We start from the raw sequence: 13,793 nt of genomic DNA on the forward strand, positions 1-13,793 counted from the left end.
TTGTCTGAGTACAAACAGGACATTTTCCTGATTCTAATTCTGATTGTATAAAATTATTAAGTATGTATACCAGGGCCCAGACTTCATGACTACAATTTCATGTTAGACACAAAGTCTGTTTTTTCTCCATTTTGCTTATATTAAACTTGTATTGCCTCATCCCACTTCCAGAAGGTCTCTTCCAGCCTAGATGATTATATGATTCTATGTGATAATTTCCAGTTCTGTAACCTCAGTCCAATTTACCACTTTGCTCTCCTGTTCAGCATCACCACCCTCACTGAAAACAGAAATGAAAATCAATCACATTTGGAGGCCATACTTAACAGGCTTTCATTCTTCTCTTTTGTGCACATGATAAAAATCTTGTTTTAACTTTGCAAAGCTTACCTCAGCATGTTGTATGGCAATCTCACTTTAACTCTGTACTGCCCAGTGCCTGTTATTTAAGAAAGTTTGCTCTTTGGAAATTGAAGGCCTTATTTACAAGGTCTGTTTGCTTTCTTTTCTTTATATTTTTCTTTCCATTCAATTTACTTGAAATCAGTGCAAAGATCTCATAAATCAAAGTTATATCACATAGGAAACACCTACCTCCCCTCAAAAAAAAAAAAAAAGGAAAAAAAAAACACTAAAAAACCCCACACACATACAGAAAAAAGCACTGGGGAAAAAGGGATATAGATTAAAGTAGGTGCTGTCTAAAGGTATTGTGGTGTCTCTTGAAAGCTTATGTTTACAAGTTATCTCAGCCTGACACAGATACGTCTACAATGCAGTCAGTAATCCTGACAAACTGGTGGCTACCTTGGCAGAAAGGTGGGGAAGCTGAGCTCATGAATGAAATGCACTCCAAAAAAAATAAATAATAATACCCTACTTCAAAATCCGAACAACAGTCTTCTAGAGGTGAGGCTCTGTACTCCTTGTTTCACAAACTAAGCAGCAGTAAATTCCTTCACCTCTGCTGTGAAGGAATGCATGTGAACCTCATTCTGCGTTGCCAGACGTATCCCTTCGCAGAGCAGGGAGCTATTGAAAGCTTGCTGCTTGTTGTCCTGCTCAACTCCCTTGGATGTGGTGTATGCTGATGCACTGCCCAGATATCAGACCTACAGGTGTCCTATCAAATAAATTCTCTTTTTGGACTTGGTTATGAGGACCTGAGAGCAATTTGAGAGGACAGACTGTGGGAGTATATCTCCCAGGCTGCATTTCTTTTCCTTCACCTCCTTTCCTCCACCTTCATCCTGATAATCACTGTGAAAAAGAGAGGTACAGCCTGTCACCTTGTTTTTTCAAACTGGTTATAGAAAATAATGTGTACCATCAGGAATTCTGCTTGTCTCCCATAAAAATCTTGTAACTGAGAGCTATTTTATAAAACTGTCAGTTCCGTGCCCGTATTTCCCATAAAACTACACCCATCAGCCACATTTCTCCACTTGGGCTCGTAATTCCCTCTCCCCTCATTTTTTTAACTAGCCACTTCATCTCAAATCATTCTTTGCATAAACTGAGGTTGAATGATACCTGGATAGCATCTCAACTGCCTTCCTGAGCAGTTGCACACACAGCAAGGGGTTTTGAGTTCTTCAGCAGTAAGTCCTTCCTCTTTCACCTAGAGTAGAGAACTAGAAAAGCCTCCTCTTCTGGTTGCTGTTCTAGGTTAAGGTTTTCTGCACAAAGGCAATAAATGTGCTTCTATTTCTCGGCTCCTGGACTTACCTGCAAGAGGATCCTATTTCCATCGTGGTCTTCGGTCTGCCACCTGCCTTCACTAATTGGGCTGCAAGGGTTGGGCAGGAGAGGAACGAGCTGTCCAACATCCTTCACTCTGAATTCCAGCACTGCTGACTCAGTTGGCACTGGCATTTGGCCCTTTGGAAGTTTTTTTAAAGAAAACTGAATGTCTATCTCCATGTTGGAATAGACAGGGAAAACACAAAAGTCTGCTTTTTTCTGACATACCGGTCTTTTCAGAATTAACTCATACAACTTGAGAATGTCGGTGTAGTTTTCATTCCTGCAGTATATCGTGAAGCGGATAATTTCCTTCCCGTAGTGCACCGGGCGAATGGCCCACAGAGGTGTCTCGGGAGCCAAGGTGTAAAAGTCCTGGCTGCACGGCATGTAAGGGAGGAACTTGCCGTGCACTCGCTCTGTGTGGTGGTAACGCCAAGGTGGCCGCTGAAAGGTTTCGTGGAGCTGCAGGATGGGCTCCTCTCCGTACTCCTCCTGCAGGAACAGAATGACGGCAAGGGCAGGCTGAGGAGCGCCAGCCTTACCTGGCTTCCTGCGCTTCTTGGACACGCGTCTTTCCGAGACTCGAAACAGCTGCAGGTCCGGGTGGATCCAGGCTAGGAGCTTATCGATGGCTTGCTGAAGAGTCTTGGATTCACCTGGGTCGGTGATAATATGCACACTAACGAGGAATGGGTCCTGTATGTCTTCCACAGAAAGTTCACCTGGGAGCGTAAAAAGAAAAACATCCTGTAAGATTTTGAACCCACTCGTTTCCTTGATGGAGAAACAATCTACTCAGACACACTGGGATTTTTTTTCACCTCTCTCAGGCTCACCTACAATAAAGCAAAAATAATGTGCAGTCATAAAGCAACCAAGAAAATAATCAGAAGACAGAGAAGTTTCATCAAACATGCAATAACAATTGCTGCTTCTACTGAGATAGGACCCAAAGGACATTATCCATGGTGTATTTCTATGTTAGAAAAGAGCTGACTCCTACAGCTAAGAGGTAGGAAAGACAAAAATATTGACGTAGAGTTGAGGTGGAAGGGACACTAATGATGTGCAGAACGATTGGAGTGGACAGTGTTCATCCCATCTTGTTTTAATTTGCCACTTGGCTTGGGGCATGGAAATTGCACCGCTGAACTCCACTCTATCACACTGGAGTTTTCCACCAAGTTAAACCGTTCTGTGTCCTGAAGGCAACTGTTTTAATAAATATGGCAAAGTTTAGAGGTAGAGGCAATATCTTTTGTTAGACCAATTGGTACAGCTGGGGAAAAAAAAAACAACAGAGGAGTCTTCAGGCAGACAAGCCCTTCTTCAGGAAAAGATATTACTTCTCCCTACAAATCCTGCACTGTTTATATCCTTAGACAATCATTACTAAAAATACTATTGCTTCAAGGTTTTTATAAGATTAGGGATGACTGGTAAAAGCAGGAAGCACAAAAGTTACACTTACTCAAGGGAAAAAAGAAATCCCCATTTTGCCTTGGGAGCATTCAAAGGGGCTGTGTGTGCTGCTGTCCCTAAAACCTGTTTGACAGCGCAGCAGCAGAGCAATGGCTGGATGGAGGGCAGGGGTGGAATTATCACTTCTGTTCTGCTGGAGCTGCACGCCAAGAGAGAAGCATGTAAAGAGACATCCAAGACAGTTTAATAAATCATGCAGGTAATCGGGGTGTTTTTGCTGAAATGGTTCCCTCTATGCGGTGTTCTGAAACTACCTACATGTCTGAGACCCCAGGCCTGGGCACAAAGCCTAAGTGTGTGAAGACTTAGAAAGGCTTCCCAAGCTTTTCATTGTGCAGACCACATTTAATAGAGGGATTGTCTCACAGGCTGTTCCCCCTCCTATTGGCAATTGTATGAACCTCTCCCTCCTCCATCCTGGCGTCAGAGCAACATTCCTGTGATACTTCAGCAATTGCTTTAATGGAAAAGCAGCACTATACAAGTAGCGTGTTTTAGATGTCTTTTAGTACAGGATAGCTGCAAGACACAGAGAAAAGCTAGATGCAACTGTGCAGCTCTCCAGAGATGTCCAGTAAGCACACCACCAGCCTCAGTTTAGATGCTGCAGAATTATATGGCATGCAGAACAAATAACAAGCTTTTTGCCCAGGGGAGATACAGAAAACCCAAGGAAATTATAAAAAACACCACTGTGGAGTTTTTGTATCTCTGCATGAAATGGGTGATGCAGAGTGACTCTGTCAGTTGGTTAATGGAAGAAAATTGAAGCAAAAGAAAAAAATCTGTGTCAGTAAACAGCAAGAGGCTCCGCTGCGACAATTGTTACTGGTAGGTAATTCTTGGAGATATCCCCTGTGGATAGTCACAGTGTGGGAGAAAGACAAAGGGTATGGGGGGGGAGGCCCTCTCATGGCCTTCTGCATGGGACAGCAGGACAGGAAGGCAAAACAAATTACAGAGGACAGTGATCTAATAAAACCAGAAAGAAAATAATTGCCATAGCTACGCAGCCATTCATTTTTTAAGACTGGCATAGAAGATGTTCAGTTCTTTTCTCCCTCCGTTTCCTTTGTCACACAAATGCTATCAGAGCATGCAACAAGCGGCAGGCTTGATATTTATGCATATAAATGACTGCAGCTTTGAAAGAAGCCTGGGCACAACAATGCGAAGCAAAGAGCCATCGTTGCTGCGGGCTTCTTACTCTGAATCGAAGAAAAAAAATTCCCCGAGCGTGGCTTTTCTGCCCTCCCGTTGCTCAGCGTGGTGCCTGGACACTGAATGGGCTGAAGCATTTTTCATTTTGCAGCCAGCACCAGTATTAGTATGCTGCTGCCTGTGCCCATCAGCACCAGATGCTCAGAGAGCCAGCCTCAGAAGACCACCAAAGCACTGCACAAAACCATAATTAGCAGTTAGGGTTATATATATAACAGTGAAAAGCACTTTTTTTTTTTTTTTCCTTAACTAGAAGCAGCTAACTATGCTGAAGGTGGAAAAGTGTAACAAATCAGTACAGAAAGAGCTTCAGTAACTATATTTTTTGTTAGCAAGGATGCTTTTTCTGCAGTATGGGTGCCACTTTTACACCTTTCATTATGTGGCGTCTGTGCTTGTAAAATGGCAGCCCTTTCTGTTTTGATAAGAAAACCAGAAATTGAAGAGAATCAGAAATGAGAGGTAAGGAGCTGAGATAAACTTCCCCTGAGCTGATGGTAAGCTGCAAATTGTTTCTGTGTTACTAACAAGGCTCTTTGCTTCAACTCACAGGGAAAGGGGAGAAATGGCACCATTTCTCATGACACAGTTCAATTCGCCCTCCGGCAAATTGTCACAGAAGCAAATGAAAGCTCTGCATATGTATTAGCCCTTCTGTGTTAGCGGTTAATCCCACGGAAAATATCAAAATGCTGAGACATCTATTTGGAAATAAGCTCTGCAGTTCTCACAGCTATGACATTTCTTCCCCCTATGACAGAAGGGGATTAATTCTTTTTGACTTAGCAAAGCACCAACATTGCTAAGAGGTAATTGCTATCAAGGTTGAAAGAGCATTTCACAATCCGAGACTTTTTACTCATCTGCTAGGTAGCATTGCCACCAGGAGAGGTTAAAGCTGTTAGCAAACAGCCCAAATGCTGAGGGCTCTCACACTTGATGTCCTAAAGCTGGCAGCAGAAGGTGGCCTGGTATTTTGTGACTGAGCTCCTGATGGGCTGGTATGTGTTGCTTTTATTGTGTTGCTGGTGCAATATTGCTGGGCAGAGAAAAAAAAAGGAAGTCCTGCAAAGCAGCATGGCAGTCTCATCCTGTGCCTCTTCTTCCCCTCCTTTCTCTGCCCAGAAATTGGGATCTTTTCATCAGGAAAAGACATCCTGACCAAAAGCAGTGGGCGCTGTCAAGTCTGTGCCAGCCGCTTCACCGAAATTCAGGCTGCCTTGTCCTGGGGACGGACAGGACTGTGGCCATTTAGTGACACAAATGGGCAACGTGGGAAGCCGTGGGTTAAGGGTGGAGGGTGGGGGGACAGCGGCTGCCCCTGGGAGATGCCGTGAGGTTCAGAGTCTGGTATCTGGGTAACGCCGTCCTTGTTGAAGCTGGCCAGGAATGTAGGGCTTGTGGTGCCAAAGCTGCACGAGCAGATGTAACTTCAGGTCAGTACCCAGCTGCTCAGAAGCCGTATATCCCTAGAAGGAATGGGCAGAGGGTTCCCCACGCCAGCTGGATACTGCTTGGGTAGAGAAATCTCCCTCTTGCATTTGTTTTTTGGCACTAGGACTCCTCCAGCAGAAAGGCTGCTGCGGTTATCAGGCCGCGGCTGGCAGCCTGGCCCCTCTTTTACAAGAAGGCCCAGATTACCTTCCCCCTGGAGAGGTCCTGCATGACGACCTGTCCATTTCTGGGGTAGTGCTCCAAACACTTCCTCATTTCATAAATCTGGACGACATCTGGTTTTCCTGGCTTCACCTTCCTTGGCTGGAATTGCATTAACTGCCCAAATCCGGCCTGTAGCAGAGTTTAGGAGGGAGATGAGCACCCAAAACATCTCTCCTACACCTGTCTTGGTGAATCAAGATGGGGACCTAAAGACCCCTCACGCTCACCAGGAGATATTAATGAAGAGTTACCTACAGGGTTAGGCAAACCTGGAAGGTATGTGAGCTAGGATGGAGACTGGGGCAAAGAGAGATTTTAGTCAGACCGGATCCCAGCCCCAGCTTCTGCATAGGAAAGTGCATTTCCAAACTGAGGGAGCCTCTGTCTAAGCCTCCTACAGCCTGATTGACTGGATCCCTTCATCACTACATCAGTAATATTTCAGGCTGAGAGTAGTCAGAGAGGATCAGAACAAACACACCAAGCTCCAGAATTGCAGCACCCATCAAACAATGCTTCGTTACCAAGAAATAATTGCCAGCAGAAGGTAATGAAAAAACTCAAAACTGAACATTACGGATCAGCATATTTTGTTCATTGCTAATAAATAAAAATATTCGAACTCTGGGAATGTAAAAAACTAAACAAAGAAACGAAACACAACATCTCCTCATATGAATAATGTCAGAAAAAAAAAAAGAAAGAAAAAAAAAAAAGAAAATCGCTATAATATTTCTTAATTGAGTCTTCCTGGGATTTTTGTTGCACAGATAATTTCAGTATTTCCCTATTTCAATTCCATTCCAAAACACAAATAGATGTTGAAATGGTACCGTGTCTCACCGAGCAGGACCTTCACATTTCATTTGATTCTAACCCAAGACTGACCCTTTTAGGTGGGTTAATTGAAAGGCTCTTGGGCAGACAGAGGCTATTTTCACAAACAAGGAGCATTATTCTGTGGGCAGCTGCAACAGACGTGGTTACTGGCCACCCCTGGCAGTAGAACCCACTGCTAGGTCACGCTTTGATGAATTATGCAGCATCAATAATCTTTTGAACAGGCGGGATGTGACAGATTCACCAGCTCCTCCATTCTCTTTTCCCACTGTTTCATGTCATCTGGCAAATGCAGGACTGCAGCATAATGTGTTTCTCAGCATGTCCTGCTTCGCACACCACCTCAAACTCACGAGGGATGCTCAGAAGCGATAAGAAAGGAGATATTCTGCATGGCACTGTGACAAGAAGAGAAACCTCTTTCACACTCCCATCAGAGCAGCATTTTCCTGTGGAGCTGCAGTTGAATGTTCTCTAACAGAGGTAATGGTGCCAGGATGCTCACTCCTCCATCCTTGCTAAGGTAGTATGGAAAATGCATAGCAGACCTGCACTCTGACAAGCAGGGCAAAATGGTCAATCTGCTCCTCCAGACAGGCACATAATGTTAGGCTCTTTGTGCTTTTATCTGGCTGCTGTAGGGCTCAATAAAAGGTATCGAGGAAAACCAAAGCTGGAGAATGAAGCCTGTTATCTGCTCGATGGAGATAAAAAGCTTTCTGATGCATTAATATGAACAGCCTTCCGAGGAGATGTCATTGCCCTTAGTATACAGCATGCAGCCAACCCTGCAGGACTGAATCTTATTAAAAAGTGATACTTGATGCCCACAGAGGCACTGCGTGATCGAGCAAAGCCAATGGCAGATCTCACCGTGGGGTACCTTTGCTGTTAGATGGTGCAGCAGCTGCTGAAACTCCCTGCTGTGCTACAGACCCGATGAACTCATCACCTGCTGTTACAAACCCGATGCCTCCCCACCAGCCCTGACCTACCTAACGGTGTTGTTTCATGCTCAGCTTAAGCTGCTGCTGATAGGGGCCATCTCGCTCTCCCTCCTTCACCCCTCCATGTGCTCCTCACTCTGTTTTGTTGGCCTGGGTACTTTTGTAGCTACATGTCTTAAGCTGAGCGTGCAACTGCACCTTGACTTGCTCTCCTGTTTGTGCTCCTCCTGTCCTTGGTGCCATCTCAGCTGGTCTTCAGAACCGTAAAAAGCCCTCTTTCTCCCTTTCTTCTCTGGGTCTCAACCACTGCAGCCCAGAGTCACCCTGTGGAAGTTTAGGAACCTAATGGATGTCCCTCCAGCAGAAACTGGCGTCCTGGACTCCTTTTGTAGTCAATGCCCAGGGTCAGAATCAAACCTGAGATTAAGCCCACAGTGCTCCACTGTCTGCAAGTGTAGTGGGAGCTAAGTCACTGCATTTCCATCTTCATTCCCTAGCTATGCAACTCACAGGAAAAGGTTGTGGGCCTATGTGCTTATCTTGAAGATCACTCTCGTTCTGGTAGCTTATCTTGCTGTACCACTTTGTCAACAAACAAGACGTGCTTTAGTGATAACCACTACAGAAGAAATACTCTTGAACGATGTGATTACGTCCTCTGAAAGCAACTTTCAGATTCCTTTAGTCAAGCTGATCACTACAAGGTGAACCCTCAGGCGCTCCTTAGCTCACAGATGCACCCTAAGTCCCTGTTTCCCCCAACTCCTCATTCCCAGTGCTTCAGCCTTCTCACTTACTCCCTAACTACCTGGCAGACAAGAAGCAGTTCACACTTGGTGTAAAGATACGTCTGTGTTGTCTGCAAGCTGACTGTCCAGCTGTAGGTTGAGAAAACTAATGGCTTCAACACACATTGCAGCCTTTTTAATCCCTGAAGGCAAAAGGTTTTTTTTCCTCTGCCTTTCTTCCAGTTCTGATGAAACCTGTGGGATGTTAACGTCTCTGAGACCTTTATTTCTCTACCAAAATTTGTCGAATGTGAGCAATGGCCTGAAAAAAATGATTTTTTTTTGAAGAGAAATGGCACAATTGTGTTGCGTTTCTCTTCAAAAACAGGCTAAAAAGAAAGGGACTGGTGTGCTACAGTGTGTTTTTAGCTGTCTAATCCTGCATCCCTCACGCTTCAGCCTTCTCTTTGCAAATCCTGTATTTTCTATCTAGGTTTTATGCTGCCTACAGGCATGTCAAAACAGAGGCTGTGCCTTGCTGTATACTAAGCATCTAGAAAAAAAGACCCCCAACTCCAAGAAAAAAGTGTATGGGATCTTCAGGCAGGCGAACAGATTTTTTTTTGTTAAAAATTCCTTATCAGGTACTTACTCTCTGGGGAGAATTGAGGTCTTATCTCAGTGCTCTCTGCAAGCACCACAGATTTAGCTACAAGCTGGCTGAAAAAGAAGAACCTCAAAGTGCTGATGTGCTCACACATCTCTGGGACAGTCACTACTAAATCGAGACTAGTGGTAAAATGGCAGAAACTGGCAATACTGTTAAATCAGCCCTGCCTGCTTGCTCTTCCACCTATTATGATGGTGCCAGGGCCTTCTAACCATTTTTTCTAAGAGTACTTTGCAGTCCAACTTGTGGTGCTTGCCCTGTACTTAGGTACTCCTGATACCTGGAGCAGTCTGGGGCAAATGTTCACTGAAAAGCTATGTAAGCTACAGTGGGGAAGCTTAGCATATAGTACTATGCTAGGAATTTAGGGGCATTCTCCTGGAGGCCGATTGTTTTAATTTCTCCTCTTCCCTCCCACAGAGTTCACCACAATTCAAGAGCTGTCTTGGGAGTCTTAGCCCAGTCTGTGTGTCCATACCACAAAAGGGATTCATGTGATTTGGCATCTTCCTTACCTGTCTTCACTCTAAAGCCACAATCTACCTCTATTTCCCCATCTAGGGGCTCAAATGGCTCCATCGCACAGCGATTAATTCTCACAGGAGACCCGATACCCATATGAGAAACAGTAAGTGAATTTTTTTTTACACCCTGAATAATATTCCTGATCTGCGGAGAACAGCTGGCAATTGTTATTCTGTATATATCAGAAACAATAAGCAGAAAACCCTCTGGGGAGAAGTCAATCATAGTGGTTAGCTGCTGCTCACCAGGTTTGCCCCAGTGAGTTCAGTGATGCTGTTGGTGCTGCATCGCCCAGGCAAAGCATGGGACTCTACACAGCAGCCTTGGCTGCTGCTAAATTCAGTCCAGTGGAAAAATACAGGAAAAGTGCACTAATTATCAATGCTCAACCATTACATTAATTTGTCTTATTGGTATTTTCTATTGCATGTAGAACTGAAAAAAGTTGCCCCACTTTTTTAAGGGAGAGCAGTATTCCAGATGACTCCAGCTTTCCACGTTAGACAGCTTAAGCTTTGCAAAGATGTAAGTCCTTTCCAATCATAAAGTCTTCCGAAATAAAGATACGGATTGTTTTACTGGGCAAGAACCCAGGTACTGATCTTTGGTATTAGTTTCAGACCTGTGTTTGGAGTTGCAAGGTGTGGTAATTCGGTAAAAGTCCTGTCAGCAATCCCCGATAAATCAGAGGCTGCACTCTACGCATGTCAGCACTCAAACTGCGTCCAGCAACATATAGTTTAAAGTCCTTTGACTGCAAGCATTGCATTTTCTTCAAATCTGTCTCCTATATAAAGCTGAGATTGTAAAAAAATATGTTTTTTTATAAAAGCACAGAAAGAACATGGCATTTGAAAAAAAAAACCACCACAAGAAACTTGTACACTTGAGCAGCTGACAAATTTGGTCTAACAGTGAGCTCCATACCTCACACAATGTACTCTAGTTAACTGAGAGTGTGATTTTATGATTGGCTTAAGACAATTTAAGACTTCACTGCTGGCACTCTTCCCCCTGCTATTCCCAGCTAAGTGTTTCCACTGCTTCCCATGTGTCACATCTAGCTGCGAGTTGAAACAGCTTGCTGAACAGACTGGAAAGAAAGACTCAGACAAGGAATAATCAGGATTGTTCCTTCTGGTGGCAGTCAGAGAACGGATCTGGCCAAAAATGTTAATTCTCAGGAAGGTTTCTTTTAATCAGCTTGCACTCACAAGGAGGTGGCAGGGAAACCGAGCCAGAGCAAAGGCAGGAGCCACCACAAAGCATCTACAGGAGGGACGCATCCCAAATAAACCATGGGATCGAGCCCTGAGGCATGGTCTGGCATTGCCACATTTGTGCCTGTCTATGCAATCACCTGTATCAGCTTCAGAGCAAAGGAGATATTTAGACTGGCATTGTCAACACAGCGAGCATTTAGTAGGAACTGCCTCAACAGCTTCAGCCTGCACAAATGTTTTGCCATTCGACTCGGTGAATCCGATGGCTTTTCCCCTCCTATCATAACTGGTGCCTCTGAACCAGGAGTTGCCTGACAGATTTATTATGGGACAGATTTACTTAGCTTCCCTCTGTGGGCTTTAACAATTCAGACAGATGTCTCAACAATTTTCAGATCATTTTCATCGTTGTAGCAGCTGAATCTGGGAGTGTCAGGATCTTTCCTGCAACCCATTGCTCAGGGTGAAAGACCCACTAAACAGCTGCCTAGCTCCTTGTGGTTTTCTGGGACAGCAGCAGTAACGCTTCCACACAGGGAAATACAATCCACATCACCTCATAAGCCCATTTAACTTTCTCTGAGATCTTTTCTGTAATTTTTTACTAGGACTGTGTGGTAGTCGATAGCTCGGTGTTTATCAAAGCTTCCCTGTGCTTCTGAATCATGTCTGGTAAGGAGAAAGAAGAAAGATTTGCTTATGTGGTTTTGATTATGGCTATGTACGCTAAAAACAGGAGCTAGAAAAAATGTCAGGTTGTCATCCATACCTTTTTTTTTTTTTTTTTCTGTAAAATTTGTCCAGGTTTTATCGGCTGCATCTATGACAGGAAAAAGAATGAACTGGATGTGGTCAGAAAATAATATATAATGGTGATATAAGGAGTAGCAGAAGTAGAGTTCTGATAGCTCTGGTCCAGTAACTGTTTAGGGTAAGCTTACACCCCTTCAATACTGAAATCCCAAGCTAACACTAAGTCAGGAGGAAGCAATTCAATCACGGGACACACAATTGGGTGTGTGCTAAATGATCCCAAAGACTAAAACTCTGGCTTTAACACAAAGCATGGGTTACCCCAAACTAAAGACGTTTAAAGAGGAACTTCAACCTTTACAAGAGGAAGGGCTTGCTTGTGGTTAACAGCACATACTTGACATGCAAAAATCAGGATTTGGTTTCAAGCACCGCTACACAGATGTTTGTGCATGTTCTTCCATGTGACTCTGCCTCAGTTCTTCACTGTCTTCTGTTTCTGGCCACTGGCCATCTTTAATCATGTCATTAAGGGCACGTGTCTTCAAGGGCTTTAGGGTTTTTATATTTCCCCTCTAATACTTATGTTTCTAAATAACCACGCACAGTAAGACCATCCTCAACGCATTATCTCCATATGGAAACAGTGCCTAACCTCATCTTCTGGAAAGGTAAAAGTGCAAACAGCAATGTAAGTTCTGTATCAGCGGCTCTGGCACAGCTCCCAGGCTGTGGTGCAGCAGCAACAGTGCCTAACATTGGAGTAGATAAGACTGTGATGTTGGTGGGGCTATGGGGGTGGCTGGTGTTGTTAAACACAGGAAATTCTATTTAAACATAGGAAAAAGTTGTGGGTTTTTTTGTTTGTTTGTTTGTTTGTTTTTACTGTGAGGGTGGTCAGACAACCACCTCCAGTGATCATCTCCAGCTTAGACCAGACCATTTCAATCTTCCAACCACAGCTTTCTATGATTCAGCACCACGTTTTTCTATCCCATATCCAAGCACTTGCATAGAATCATTTCGGTTGGAAAAGACCTCCCAGATCATCTAGTCCAACCTTTAAAAGGAAGGGGACTTTGATGATGAGCAGTTACACCAACACATTTTACACAGCCAACTACTGCTAGGTGGCACGTAGCATGACTTTTTCCTTCTTCACACAGCTGCAGTGGGCAGCAGCATGCTGCTCTTTATCTCTAGCAGCATGACACAAGCCAGGTAAGATATGCAGCAGATACTCCCTGTATTTCCCGTGGAGCTGCCACTTCAGGTTTCAGCACTCCATAAAACACCTGAATTTGCAGCATTGGCAGATGCTGCAGGCTGACAGCTTTACATGATTTGGGCCCAATTTCCTTTTTCATTTTTCTTTACACTTTGATTCATCTTCTTTTTGTAATAATACCTTCTGGGAATATAACATGATTCTGGCAAACCCACCATAATTTGATTTTGCAATTTTATTTAACAGAGCCTGTTGCCAGCCACTGTAAAATCATCTCAGTTCTCTGTAGAAATAAGAAACAATATACTATGGTGTATCTTCGTATTGCAGTAAAAGAATAGAGTTATATCCTTACACTTACTAAATGACACTGGTTGAAGAAACACACAGAGAATATACACAGTCCAGCAGCACCTGGGACAGAACTGGTTTGAACTAACTGAGCTTAAAGCAGGCAAATACATTACTAATTTTTACCTTTGTAGCAGGTGTTTAATGGTCCTAATCAAACCCACCCCTCTCCTGCTTTTGATTAGTTTCCACCACCTTTAATAGTTAAGTGAAGGCAACCAGATTTCGAAATGAGGCATGAGTAACAGGAATCCATTTCTCCATGTGCTGATGTTGAGGATACCTATAAATCTATGTAATGCTATAAATCCTTAGGCTCCTGTAGCTCCCGTTATCTCTGCTAAATCTATTGTCTTTAGTCAAAAGCTCCACTAGTGCCCATTTTGACCGATGTGATCCCTCCGTCTCTAGAGTGTTTGG

General features: G+C 43.9%; 1 protein-coding gene across 3 annotated transcripts in view; it reads right to left on the reverse strand.

Annotated features, from left to right (window-relative positions):
- The window catches only part of FAM124A (family with sequence similarity 124 member A), a 41,316-nt gene that overhangs the window by 12,397 nt on the left and 15,126 nt on the right, over positions 1–13,793 (reverse strand). For all 3 annotated transcript variants that reach the window (XM_068674140.1, XM_068674130.1, XM_068674119.1), the window contains exon 3: positions 1,729–2,468. In XM_068674140.1, the coding sequence (XP_068530241.1) occupies positions 1,729–2,468 (740 nt within the window). The remainder of the gene's footprint in view (positions 1–1,728; positions 2,469–13,793) is intronic.

The sequence above is a fragment of the Anas acuta genome, chromosome 1 (assembly GCF_963932015.1).
Source record: "Anas acuta chromosome 1, bAnaAcu1.1, whole genome shotgun sequence".
In the NCBI taxonomy this organism is placed as follows: domain Eukaryota; kingdom Metazoa; phylum Chordata; class Aves; order Anseriformes; family Anatidae; genus Anas; species Anas acuta.